This window comes from Dipodomys ordii, unplaced genomic scaffold (genome assembly GCF_000151885.1).
Source record: "Dipodomys ordii isolate 6190 unplaced genomic scaffold, Dord_2.0 Scaffold61, whole genome shotgun sequence".
NCBI classification, from domain to species: domain Eukaryota; kingdom Metazoa; phylum Chordata; class Mammalia; order Rodentia; family Heteromyidae; genus Dipodomys; species Dipodomys ordii.
The window spans coordinates 9,151,259-9,165,429 of NW_012267277.1; the positions used below are offsets into that span (position 1 = coordinate 9,151,259).

General features: G+C 42.1%; 1 protein-coding gene across 3 annotated transcripts in view; it reads left to right on the forward strand.

The window, feature by feature from the left end:
• Positions 1-11,686: 11,686 nt before the first annotated feature.
• The window catches only part of Prdm2 (PR domain containing 2, with ZNF domain), an 87,034-nt gene continuing 84,549 nt past the window's right edge, over positions 11,687-14,171 (forward strand). For 2 of the 3 annotated variants that reach the window (XM_013022284.1, XM_013022285.1), the window contains exon 1: positions 11,702-11,760. In XM_013022284.1, the coding sequence (XP_012877738.1) occupies positions 11,752-11,760 (9 nt within the window). In that variant the 5' untranslated portion in view covers positions 11,702-11,751. Of the gene's footprint in view, positions 11,761-14,171 lie in introns of all 3 variants that reach the window. The other variant, XM_013022286.1, reaches the window with a different exon arrangement.

The window sequence follows — 14,171 nt, forward strand, 5'->3', positions numbered from 1 at the left end:
CCGCACGGGTGCCTCGACTTCCCCTGTGTCTTTTGTGTTTCCGGGATAGTTTTCGGGCGGTCGGAAGCTGGGAACCGCCCCCCCTCCCCCGCCCCGTGTGGCCGTAGACCCACTGTGTGTCTGCGCGCGCGTGCATGTGTGTGACACTCGCTGGTGTTTGCACGGCGCGGGGCGTCGCCGAAGCCGTCCGTGAACCTCGTTCTGCGGGTGGCCGTGGGACAGAAGTAAACCAAACCGGCCAGCGTCCCCCGACCCCCGAGATTTCTCCCGGCCGTCCCGCGGACCACCGACCCCAGCCTCCACCCCAGACCCCCTTGAGACCAGGCTTGGGTCAGGTCCGGACGTCGGGCGAACGACCCCTCAGCCAGCCTGGAAGCCGCTTTTCCCCAGCTACGCAGCTGAATTTCCTCTGACAAGTGAGGTTCCTGTCGCTGCATGGTGGTTTTGGGGTGTACTTGAGACGTGGACCGCTTTTGGCTGGATCCCTGGAATCCATCCTCAGAACCCTTTAATCACAAGACACTGAAATGATGGTCCTTGGAGCAGTCCTTGTCCCCTAAACACGACTAAAATATACCTCACGCTAGTTTCCTCTGGTTTTATTACTGATTTGCAGCGTTTTCCACACCCACAACTTCTCTTACCTACATCCTTTTACCTACAGTAGCATCGCCCTCATTTCACTTTGGTCAGCACTGTCCCTGTTTGTATGTAAACACGTAGATTCCCACTCCTCCACCCTCTTTTTTGTGTATGTGCTATTTCTGGGGTTTGAACACCAACATCACCATCTCCAGCTTTTTAATTGGAATTAAAAGTCTCACAAATGTGTCTGCCTGGGGTGGATTTAAATCTCCATAAAATCGCCATCCTCCAGTTCCCAGACTCTGAGTAGGACCACAGACTTGAGGCACTGGTGTCCAGTGGTTTCTCCTTTTTTTTTTTTAATGTGATGGGAAATGTGAGTAGAAAGAAATATTAAGAATGATGTTCAGAGACAGTTGTGTTTCTTTGTAGTAAGTTTTGTGTTTTTGAAACAGTGCCCAGCTGCCAACTCAAAAGCCATTGGAGGCTTTCTTACTTGTAAACGCTGCACTTGGCAGAATTCTTTTCCATGTGAAATCTCAGTTTATCCTTGAGGAATATTAAGGTAATTTTATCAAACCATTTTATTTCAAACTATGTAACGGGATATAGGAGTTGGTTGCAGGAACCAAGCACAAAGGCGTTTGCTGTTTTTCCAAGGCTTATTTTATCCCTCAGCCGGTTGGTTTGGTTTAAATCAGTGAGTACATTAAACTGCTTAGGAAAGGGTCGGCCACAGAATAATAATGCTCAGTAAGTGCTTGCTTTTGTGGAAGGCAGTTTTCTTTTGGAACATTCATTGGGGCTGTTTTCTTCTTTTGTAGACAATGCCTGAAATAATAGAGTGTAAATTTGTAATAACCTATTAGTTTTGTAAGCACAAAACATGACAAAGTATTCTTATTGGAGAATAGTTGGAAAATAGTAAAAAGCACAAATGGAGAAGAGGAATTGGCCATAACCTTCCCTCTCCAAGGATAACCATTGTTAATATTTTAGTAAATCTCATGTCCCTATTGGTGTACCTTTGTGTTTATTCATTTATAAACACAGAGTGGATATCCTGTGTATATTGATTGTAACTTGTCTTCACTCATGGTATGGTGAGCCTCTGTCCATGCCGATACCTGTTCTTCAGTGTGCTGTTGAATGGTGTCTCAAATGTGGATGGGCCATAAGTTACCAATCAATTCCATATTGATCCCTCAGGTTTCTGAAGCCTGAAATTTGCTTTTCATTAAGATTAATTTTTTTTCCTATTAGGAGTTTTAAAGTTCCTGAGTCTTGTAAGATATGTAAAAAACATAAATTCTACTTTTTAGCATGTCAGTATACATTTTTCTGTCAGGTACAGTTCTAAGGTAGCACGTTCAGCTCCCTGTCTTTTCTCAGATAGATCTGTGCAGTTATGTACATAACTGTGTGCACATTTTCTTTTGATGATTATTTCACTTTAGATGTTTATTTATTCATGAGGCTGTCCTTTAAACTGCTCATCTCTTTTCAAGTTTCAAGGAAATGATTCATTCACAAACCTCTTAGGTCCTGCTAAATTATTCTCTAGGATAGAAAACACCTTAGGTTATTGACTATTTTCCTGTCTTATGATGAGCTTTTCATATTATTTTTAATACCCATGCAGAAAAAAAATCAGAAACACTACAAACTGGGTTTCCCCTAGAAACCTCTGTAGTGGGGAGTGGAAGAGAAATATGGACGTGGAAAGGGTAATTTGTGAGGTTCAGTAGCAGAAGTTTCTGGGTGGTGGTGGGGTGGGGAGAAAACCTTACCTGCACATCTGGAAATGTCTGCTTCTGCTTATGTGTGTCTTGAACCATCACTGTCTTCACCACCCACCGGATTGTGCTCTGGTTCTCTCCTTTTGAAGTCAGAAGTTTCTAGTTGGAGCTGTAAAAATCATCTTTGTGGAGCTGACAGGCTGGAAGCTGTGGATGCCTTTGGTTGGGTTTTGTTAAAGCAGGGTTTCTCAGCCTCTGCACTGTTGACATTTGGGCTGGCTCACTCTTGGTTTGGGGGGGGGGGAGGGATGACTCTTGGGCTCTTGTGCATTGTAGAACATTTAACAGCTTCTTTTCCCGGCCTGTGAGGTGCCTTTCCACCCCTGTTATGTCAGGTAATAAGTCTCCAGACATTACCAGATGTGGCATGAGGTGGGGTGGGGACAAAAATGAGTGGTCCTCAGTGGCTGCATTAAAAGATATATTGAAGGAAGCCCCTTTGACTGAATGGTTTAATCATGAAACAGTAGAAGAATCTTAAAAGAACTGCAAGAATATATGGTGTAGGCTATACCTGGAAGGCAGGGACTCAGCTTCCTGTGCTGTCCCAGTTCCTTCCAGCTTTTGTTTCTGTGACTTTGTGAATGGTCAGTTTGTGCAGTTTTGCATCCACCTCCTTAGGTGGCAGAGATAAAGCAATGTGAAAGACCATGGAGATGCTGAACTTTTCACGATGGGATTGGCATTCTCAATGTGCAGATTAAATTACGAAATTTAAATAAATTTATATGGAGTTGATGCCTCATGAATTGTGTAAACATGTCCATTGTACTGAACAGTTCAGAAATGACTGTCTTCTAGAAAATGAGATTTCTTAAAGAAACCCTTTTAAAATAGAAGCTAAATTCTAGTGTTTTTTTTTTTTTAATACTGCCTCTTTTTTTTTTTTCTTCAATCAGTTTGGGGATTCAGAAGTAGTGAATTTGTCTTGAGGAAAGGTGGTTTGCTTCCAAGCACTTACCTTACTGTAACTTAATACATTATAATGTAATGGTAGCTTATTGATCTGCATAGAATGCATGTACCAGTAATGCTCTTTGGGGGAAAAAAAAACCAGCTCTCAAATATTTATGGGTAATTTTTCTTTTTTGTTCTGGAATAAGAAATCTTAAGACATTGGTAAATAAACTATATAGAAGGATCTCCATTGGAGCTCCATGTACTAATAGGGTGGGTTTCTCTGGAATGAGTGCATCTATTCTCTTTTTTTCATGGCAGTGGGGTAAATATTTTTCAGAGACCGAATTGTGAAATTGCGAGTTAGAGTTGGAATTACTGTATGCATTGGATATGATTCCTTTGGAGTGAAATATGCTTGTAATATTTTTCCCAGTCCTGTGTAGTATTTATAACAGAGGCTGGTCCATGTCACACTTATGCTGTGTTTGTATTTATTAGTCCTTTGGAGCATGAAATAAAGGGGGTTTCACTGAATACTTACGTATTTTCCAGCCATTTTGGAGGGAAGAATATTTTACAGCTTTTGCAATAAATTATATATTAAGAAAGAGCAGAATTACTTCTTTGCATAGCTTGCCTGGAATATGGAAAACAATGCAACTGTGAGTCTGAAAGCTGCTAAACCAATGCATTTTATGGGTGCTTATCGGTAGTTTTCCTAAGTCTTGGTTAAACATTGGTAGGAACAGTTCTATGGTACTATCATATAATTTAAACGATGCCATGAATATTGGCAAAGAATTGTGGGAGTTCCCAAACCATATAGTTAGTATGAAATATGTATATTTTGTAAGACCTTATTAAGATAGTATCTAGTTTTATGGTACCCCGGTAAGTAGGACTATTCAAAAGAAAGGCTCTTGGGGTAAATACAGACTTTTTTTTTTTTTCTGTACTGGAGTTAGGGCCCAGGGCTACATGCTCTTGAGCTATACCCCTAGCTACGTTTCCATTCTTAATGGTGAAGCTCTCTTCCCATTTGTTAGGAGAAATGGACTGAGCATTTCTGGAGCCGCAAGTGATTCAGAAGAAGCAAGTGGTGATTGAATGGAGCAGCTCTCTGGGTGTGTATGTGTATGCGTATGTGTATGTGTATGCGTATGCGTATGTATATGTGTATGTGAGGGGGTTGGCACAGTTATTGATCCCTGCATGTTATCTCCGGAGTCCTTGGGCCTTCTGACCTTACTAGTTTGTTCCCTGCTGGACAAAGAAACAGGTGGTCAGTTTTCAAGTCCCTTCCCTGCCATCCACAAAGCCAAATCTTTGTACTCTACTCTCTCTGGCCACTTTTCTAAACCTTGGTCATTGCTTCTTGAGTAACCCCTTGGGACTGAAAGATTAGGAATCTCTACCCCAAGTGCCATTCCTGAATGTGCAGAGACCATGGCTCACTGAGCTCTCCATGGGAGTGTCTGGTCTTTCCTCAGAGTTACTCTCCAAAACACCTCTGCAGATATGTTCAAGCCCAGTCTTGCAGTCAGCCACATTCTCGCTTTGGGCTGTCCTTCCCTCCTGTTCTTCCTTTGCTCTGCAAGTCTGTCACTGCTGCTTCCAGCTGTTTTCTGTGGTCTAGATGCTAATTGCTTATTAGCTTAGGTTTTTAACTGGCATGTCTGCCCCATCTTTCTAGCTGCCCACTTGACTCTTTCCTATATATTCAACTATTTTATTTACAGCACAACCTCAGTGAGCCATCCCAGCCAACTAACTTAGCCTTTTGACAGGCTTTGCTGGAACCAGGCTTCTTTCCTGCGGTCACCATGACCCTGCTTTCAGAATTCCTCTTGCATCTTTTGCTGTAGACCCTCAGGGCATGGGGAGTAGGTTAGTAATTTCTAGCACTGTATCTTGGGAGCCTTGCTCACAAAGTCATCTTCCAGATTGACCTGGTGCTCAGCTCTCTCTTGGCTGTCCTGTTCTTGCCTGTGTAGATCCTCTCTGGGGGCCAGCCAACACAGGAGGCCAGTGTGAAGAGGCTTTCGTTGTTTTTAGACATTTAGTTTTCCCTTGAAATGACAGCTACAGATAACTTATTTTGTGAAAATATATTTTCCTCTGAAAATAGTAACTCAAGTGTATTCATAGGTTTCTTAAATTGGAGAACAGCACACATTGCAAACAGTAGGCATCGCTGTTGTTTTAAAGTGCTGTCAGGAACAGGGTAATCATATCCTGAACATACTAATTTTCAAAGTTCTCAAGATTAGTACTTGAGTTGGCAACTCTGTTAGAGAACAAGTACCTCCAGAGTCAGCTAAGCCTCCATTTTGTGCAGAAAATTAGCACATGGCTCCTTGCTTGAGACATTTTGTTTGAAGCTTGCATTTGAGTGGTTAGTGAGGAATTGACTTACTTTTCTTTATAATAATATAAAGCTCTTGTATATTAACTAGGGAAAGGAAAGTCCTTCAGTACTGTTTTGTAGAGTATCCAGCTAATAGTGAATTATTTTGTATTTTTACTAGGAGGGATGGCAGTTGTAGCCTGGTCCCAGAAGAACCCCACCCCTCCTCGCCCCTCCAGAGGGCAGGCTGCTCTGAGAGCAGCCCCACTTTTCCTGTCCAGTCTCTCACAACTGTATATCCTGACAGACTTGAAAATGGGGAAGAAAAATGAACTTTAATTCATAGTATTTATTGTGACAGGATGGAGTAAGCACATCCAGGAAAACTAACAATGTGTCTTTGGGTTTTTGTACCAAGGGGAAGAAAACCCTACTGCCTGGGAGATATGGAAACGTAAATTCTTTAGAGAAGCGAGGCGTTTTGAAGTAGAGAGTGAAAATTCTTGTTGAAAGTCTGAATTTGTGATGTCATAAATTCCATGTTTGGTGTGGTATGATATAGGGTAGACTGATAGATGTCTACTAGATTAATCAGGTAAATGATAATCTGCAGTGGCCACATTTCTTTCTAAGCCTAGTGCTGTTATTGGTGCTAGGAACAGTCTTTTTTATTACAATTTTGTATATAGGTGTGTCTGTCTGTGTGTGCACATGCAGCATGCATACCTTGCACAAGCTAGTCAAGTGCTCTACTCCTGAGCTAGTCCCCCAGCCCAGGAGCAGTATTTTTTCAAAAAATTTCCACATATATATATATTTATAAAATATACAAGATTTCATATTTATATTTATACTAATATATGTAATTTTAAATGTATATTTACATTTATATTTTGTTTTATATTTTTAATATAGTATTTACATATTATATTTATATTTATGTTTTCTCTGCAAGTCTGAATGCAGATTCACAGTACTTTCCTGGCTTATTAGCTCCTGTGTTCTTTGAGTTTAATTGCTAAAGGCCCATTGGATCCTGAGGTCCGTTGACCTCTGAGCTTCGTAACTCAAAGTTGTGATCGCCCCATTTTCTCATGTGCACTCTATGGCTCTAAAGCCCCTGAGGGCAGCAGAACCTCTGTTTTCCAGTCTGTTGTACACAATGGTGTTTTTTGTGTTTTTTTGGGGTCAGTCATGGGGCTTGAATTCTGGGCCTGGGCACTGTCCCTCAGCTCTTCAGCTCAAGGCTAGCGCTCTACCACTTGAGCCACAGTGCCACTTCTGGTTTTCTTTTTTTTCTTTTTTTTTGGGGGGGGGTCCGGTTGTGGGGCCTGGGCGCTGTCCCTGAGCCCTTCAGCCCAAGGCTAGCACTCTACCACTTGAGCCACAGCGCCACTTCCGGCTTTTTTCTTTTTTCTTTTGTGCTGCTGAGGAATTGAACCCAGAGCCTCAGGCATGCAAGACAAGCGCTCTACCACTGAGCCACCTTCCCAGCCCCCACTTCTGGTTTTCTGAGTGGGTTTATTGGAGATAAGAGTCTCACGGATGTTCCTGCCCGGGCTGGCTTTGAACCATGATCCTCAGATCTCAGCCTCCTGAGTAGCTAGGATTACAGGTGTGAGCCACTGGTACCCGGCACAATGGTGTTTTGAGCATTAGATCTTCACACTGTTCATTCAGGGACTCAGGTGTGCTGGGCTGCGCAGATGAACATTTTCAAAGTATGAAAAATGATTGCTTTATTTATGATCCTTGTATCTTTAATTTTTTTTTTTTTTGGTGCTAGGTCTAGGGCTTGAACTCAGGTCATGGGCGCTATCCCTGAGCTTTTTTTTTTTAAGACTGCGACTCTACCACTTGGGTCACAGCTCCACTTCCAGCTTTTTGGGTGGCTAATTAGAAATAAGAGTCTCACAGACTTTGTTGTTATGGCTGGCTTCAAACTGTGATCCTAAAATCTCAGCCTCTTGAGTAGCTAGGATTACAGATGTGAACCACTGGTACCTGGCTTTTTTTTTTTTTTTTAAATTCCATGTGCTTTTGAAGATTGAGCAAGTCCTGTCTGTGATCTCCTGAGCGTCATTACCATGTTAGACTTTTAGAGACTGCCTAGAGGTTGTTGCTGGATTGCCCAAGCTGGTTCTTGAACTCCTGGGCTCAAGTCCCCCTACCTCCCCCTGCCTTGTCCTCCCATGCGGTTAGGACTGCAGACTTGTTACTGCTGTGCCTAGCTTCACCTCTCAACTCCATGTTTAGTGGAACTTGGTACAGAATTTAATTTTAAACTGGGAATTAGGAAGCCACTATTGGATTTGTAATGTTTTGGATATTGCAAAATATTTTACCTATGTAATTTGATCATGTTATGAGTCAGGAGAGACAGAGTCTCTAAAACAGAGGCCTGGTTTTTAGCCACTAGAATTAGAAGTGACAGAGGGAGCCTGCTCACAGGTCCATGATGAACCTTCAAAAGAAAGTGTTAGGATTGTGTCTTCTCTGGTAAGGATGAGTACATTTGTGTTTGGACAAAGAGGGAGCAGACAATGTGGAGAATCAGAAAAGATGTTTACTCATGTAGTAATCTGACCAGATTGTTACTTTCATAGTTGAGAAAAAGTTGCCACTGGTTGATAGTAAATGAAAGAATGCAATGTTTTCAGTTCTATGGTGTTTTAGTTAACCCACAGTAGAAGTTAGACCAGAGCAGCTGTTGAGGGTGGTGCCTGGGATCTAGTAATTGCAAAGGTTGTAGAATGGGGAGATGAAGGCAAAGCCCCAGAAAGCCCAGCTGTCCTCCCCATACTCTGTGTCATCCCTGACTTCCTCTTGATTCACACATGTAACACAACAACAAACTCAGGCTCTGGTTTTAAAGTCTCCCCTGGGCCCAGTCACTTCTTCCAACTGGGCTGAACCAGCACCATTGATCTCCTGCATTGATCTCCTACAAGTTGCCCTACACCTGAGGCTGCTTCACAGCCACCCTCTTGCTTTCCTTCCTGTGGTGTGAAGTTTCATCCGTTATCTTCTGGACTCTTGGCTGTTCTTCCTAGCATTCACTCGTCCTTTGTCCTTTAAGACCAGGTTGCTGGATTGGCAAGTGTGGAGGTAGAGGCAGAGATGTAACTCATCTCCCTCTCCCTAATGCCTCTTACTTGTTTTCTAAGACCCTTCTTTCCTGATATACTATGCCTTGTATGTAATTTCTCTCTAGCCCCCCTTCCTAGAGTACAAGAGCCTTCCCTAATGATTGCTCAAGAAAAGTGCTTGAAACATAGTAGGTACTAATGGGGAGGCAGGAGCTTGGAGAGGTGGGCTAGGAATGGTTATTCTTCTCTTTGGAGGGTAGTGGTGCCTAGTTTGAGAATCCAAAATAAACCACTTAAGATCTTATTTTATTTTATTGTTATTATAAGGGTAATGTACAGAGGGGCTACAGTTACATAAATCAGGTAAAGAGTACATTTCCTTTTGGACAGTATCCCCCCTTCCCTCACTCTTTCAGTTTTTCCCTCCTGTCCCCACACAGTTATATGGTTTATTTTCAATATAGTGTCTAGTGAGTACCACTGCTGCATTTGTTCACCCTTTGTCCTTCCATTTCTGTGTCCCTCTGCCTTTCGAAAGACAGATAAATAAGACAAAAAGAAAAGAAAACAAAAAGAAAAAGAAAAATACCTCATTTTCATTCCCTGGAGTTCATTTCAATAAATATTACTTTATCTCCTAGGAATATCATTTAAGCCCGGCGCTGGTGGCTCATGCCTGTAATCCTAGCTACTCAGGAGGCTGAGATCTGAGGATTTTGGTTCAAAGCCAACCCGGGCAGGAAAGACTGTGAGACTCTTATCTCCAATAAACCACTAGAAAACTGGAAGTGGCGCTGTGGCTCAAGTGGTAGAGAGCTCGCCTTGAGCTGAAGAACTGAGGGTTAGCGCCAAAGCCCAGAGTTCAAGCCCCACGACTGACAAAGAAAAAAAAAAAGAATATCATTTAAACACCAGGCACTGATGTCTGAGTGCCTATAATCCTAGCTACTCAGAAGGCTGAGATCTAAGGATTGTAGTTCAAAGCCAGCTCAGGCAGGAAAGTCAGTGAGCTGTGACTCAAAGTGGTAGAGCGCCAAGCCTTGAGCAGAAAGGCTCAGGGATCCACTGCCTAAGGCCCTGAGTTAAAACCACGTGACCCACAGAAAAAAAGAATATTACTTAAGATCTTTAGTAAATTTTGACCTCTGACAGTATGACATGACCAGAATTGGAGACTCCATAGAGACAGAACGTAGACTAGTAGTTATCTGGTGTGGGGACCAGGGAGAGGGGTGTAGGAAAGGACAGGATCATTGCCATTGAGTACAGGGGCTCACTTTGTGCTGGTGGGAATGGCCTGAATTGATGGTGGTGATGCCTGCACAGCTCTGTGGACGTATTAGTACTTTGAGTCATGCATTTCATATGAGGCAAGGCTGTGATACACGGTGGCCTCTGCAAAGTGGTGAAAATGCCCCCTCGTCTGGAGCACACAGTGAAGCCCTGGGACATATGGCCACCAGGACCACCTCGTGGAACTGATGGTGCTCAGTGGGCATTTATGATTGGGGCCTCAGCTGTGTAATCTTAGAGACCCTGAACCTTTCGCTTTTTTTAATAGCCAGATACACATATAACCATATAACCATTTTAAACCAACTAGAATTGGTTATGTTCAATTTGTGGTGTACAGTAAGGGACATCAAATATAAAAAAAGATGCTCAGCATTAGGCCTATGGATGTGGATTTCATGGGTTATCTTTCCGTTATCTTGACTTTTCATTCTGTGGCTATTTGCGTATAGAGTTTGTATTGGTTTGGCCAGTAGGAACCTCTTTCAGGATGTAACTTTCAAGATGCAATGTTCCATACTGTAACATTCAAATAAGAAACAGGTGAACTAGCCCTCATTTAAATACAAGTGCCTTTCCTTGCTAATGGTAGTTCAAGAAAAGAAAACACAGCTCTCCTTCCTGCAGAACTGAGCAAAAGGTAAAATGTCAAAGCCAAGTTCTTTCTGATGGTAGGAGGCAGGGTATTGTTAGCAGCATCAAGAATGCTATTCAGTTACATATTCTTTGGATTATTCACAATGGGAATAACCATATTTCTGGTACAAGGAAGGAGAGAGAAGTGATTTCTCGCAACTGCATGAACAAATAAGAATTAGACTTTATGGGGTATGTATGAATGCGTGCAAGTACTGGAAACATTTAGAAATGACAGCGGTTCTACTTAAAGTGGTGTGCTTTTCATATACTGTGAACGTCAGGTGACTGGAGACATGTACTGTACAAAGGGCCATCTGCATTATTTCCTAGAAATGAATGCAGTCAAGCACCACCTAAGGACAGGGTATGTTCTGAGAAGATCATTAGGCAGCTTTGTCCCTGTGGCCATCATCAGTGTGCTACACAATGTAGAGACAACTGTGGCATCATGAGGCAAGATTGTCTTCTGGGGGCCTATCTTCTGTGTATGGCCCATCCATTGCTATACTGTGAATATGTTGAACATGAATTGTGTGGCTCATTTGTAGCTCTTTCCAAACCTCTTTTTTGTTAAAAACAGTTGCATTTTACTGCATGTTTTATACTCTTTTCCTCAAAGGGAATTTCCTGCAGCCAGTTAGTAAATCTGCCTTTCAACCTCCAGAACTGGAGAAACAGGAATATAATGGGGTCTCATTGTTTGCATGTAGCACATTACTGGAAGGGAGAGGCACTGCAGGCCACTCCTCAGTGCTTTGTGCTTTGGACTATTTAAAGCTAATTCACTTCTTAGGAATGATGCAGTTCCTGAGCAAATATATGATGCAGTTCCAAAGAACTGAGGGCTGGGCAAGGATCATAGGAAATGCATTTGCTATATGGAAGGGAGTCTGAGTAGTGAGCTGTCAGCATAGCCTAGCAGGAAGGTGATCTGTGTGAATGTCCCCTAAGCAAACTGCAGTTCTGTTTGTGGTTTTAAATCACTGTACCTTTGTAGGCAGGTACATATTACAATTGTCTGTTTTTCTTTTTAGGGCTCATGTAATCAAAGAAGTTTCTTTGTTGTGTGTATCTTTTCAGAACACAACAGGAACTGAAAATGAATCAGGTGAGTTTAAAAATAAAAATTTATATGAATTCATGACCTAGATGTTAGACCAGCTCTTGATTAAAAAAAATAGCACCACCCACATTCCTTCCTCCAGATGTTCATTTTTGTTCCTTCACACCATGCATCCGTGTGTTCCTTCATCATGTGCGTTTGGTGTGGCATGGGTTTTTTGCGTCTGGGCCTGGCCTGGCAGTGCCAGGGCCCTTGCGTCTCACTCGTAGTAGGGATTTTAGTTCAGACTTTTGTTTCACCTTCTCCCACCCTCCCCAGTGTGAGGTTCCTGTCCTTTTTTTGCTTTCAAGTTTACTCAACTTTCATTTTTAGAACTTTCTGTTTTATAATTTTCCATTGATTGGGAAGGGAATATTGATGTTGTTTTTGAGATCGTAGTGGAGCAAACACAAATGTTTAAGTCTTTTGTCTTGGAAAATCCTCTTCCTAGAAGAGGCTCTGGCTGTATCTACAACATTAAGAGTGCCTGTTACAAGGGTTTTATGCTTTCTAGAGTACTGTTCTTTTTTTCTGGTGTCAATATAATTGCAGTTGCAAAAATTTATGGGTGTCAGAAACATACTATCTTAAAAATCTTAGTAAATACACTTAAAAAAAACTATGTCATGTATTTGACTGCTTTGCTCAGAGCTCTCAGACTTGGAAACAATTTGTGTTTCTCATTCCTCGTCCATCAGTGGAGACTTGAGACACCTTTTACCATGTACAGATGCTCCTAACCAGAACTCACAAGTCCAGCTTCATCAGGCAGCCACATTCAATAAGTTCACTCTTTGTAGCATTAGGAGGTGGGACATTTTTGGAATGGATTCTTTTGATTTCCTTTCATTATTTTTCTCTATCAGAAATCTGTTTATTTTACTGCCGACGTCTCCATCATAAAGAGTGAGTCCGGGAAACACACGGGGCACATGGTTTTTATTATTTGAAACTTGGAGATTTACTGACATGCATTTGAAGGCCTGTGATGTCTGGAATGGCAAGGGGGAGGGAAGAAAGAACAGAGTAGATCGTCAGGCCCTCACCGGCACAGTTACAGGCTTAGATGCCAAAAGTTTTGTTTGTTTTCCTATTTTAAGATTGATTCCTAATGTGAATCTGGTCACCAAATGAGTTTGCTTCTCCACTGAGTTAGTGAACGATTCCAGAGTAGAACCTAGAAGTGCTTTGTTCTGTTGAGTCACATCGCTGTACACACGTTGAGGTGCCTAAAGATTTGACCTTAGGCTTATTAGTTCTTCTATCGCATGAGGTGAGTAATATTTTTGGTGTGTTTGGCTTTAATATTCCACATATCAAATGAATCTGTGTTTATAGAAGTCTGCACGCTATTCAAAAGTTGTGGAAATAAGCGTATCTTTTTCTTGGCTCTTTTACAATCTTCCTTTACTTTTGACAAGTTTTAATATCAGATGTAGAGGTCTGCTTTGATGCCAGATGTTCTATCAGTGGGCAGACCTCCTCTCTAGTAGCATGTGTGGCATCAGTGGATGGGCTTCTCTCATTCTGATGACCAGCATATTGCTCACTGGGTGTGATGTAAGGAGTCTGCTAGTAATGAACGTTTCATTTGTATTAGGAAAATTAGGCCCACTTTGTCGTTAGCTGTGTGCTGTTAAGATATGGTTATGTTGTGGCATAAAATGTATCTGTGTAGTTGACCCTGTGGTTTTTTTTAAAAATTAAGAATTCAGAGCCGGTGCCAGTGGCTCACACCTGTAATCCTAGCTACTCAGGAGGCTGAGATCTGAAGAGATCTGCCAGCTCGGGCAGGAAAGTCTGTGAAACCCTTATCGCCAATTAACTACCAGAAAACTGGAAGTGGCACTGTGGCTCAAGTGGTAGAGTGCTCGCATTGAGGTGAAGAGCTCAGAGACAGGGCCCAGGCCCAGAGTTCAAGACCCATGACTGACAAAATGGAAAAGAAAAAAAAATAATTCAGGATAGTTTATGGTTTTCACTTGTATTAGTCATTTTGAGCCCATGAAAATGTTCATTTCAATGTATTGAAGACTTCAGAATAATTCTATACCAAAATTTGTGTTTGACTGACTTGTAACATCAATGCTAGTGGTTATTTTACACGGGATATTCTCTGGGAACTGACAGGCATTTGCTTGGGAATTTTAGCTGTCAGATCTGTCCTGGTGGGTGTGGTCTTGAAGACATTACTTTCACAAGTGCCAGTTGAGATTTAGGTGCTGAAGCATCCCAAGTGTAGATGTGCCAGATTGCTTGCAAGCAATTTCTTTAGAAGGAAAGTGGAGTCCAGCACTGTCGGTATTGTAAGCCTGACCGTTGAAGTGGTGTTCTGACCATTGAATGTGTTGTGTCTGCATCTAAAGTAGTTCTCCTCTCAGAACCCTGCATGGACCTCCACAAAGGTCCCAGTGTAT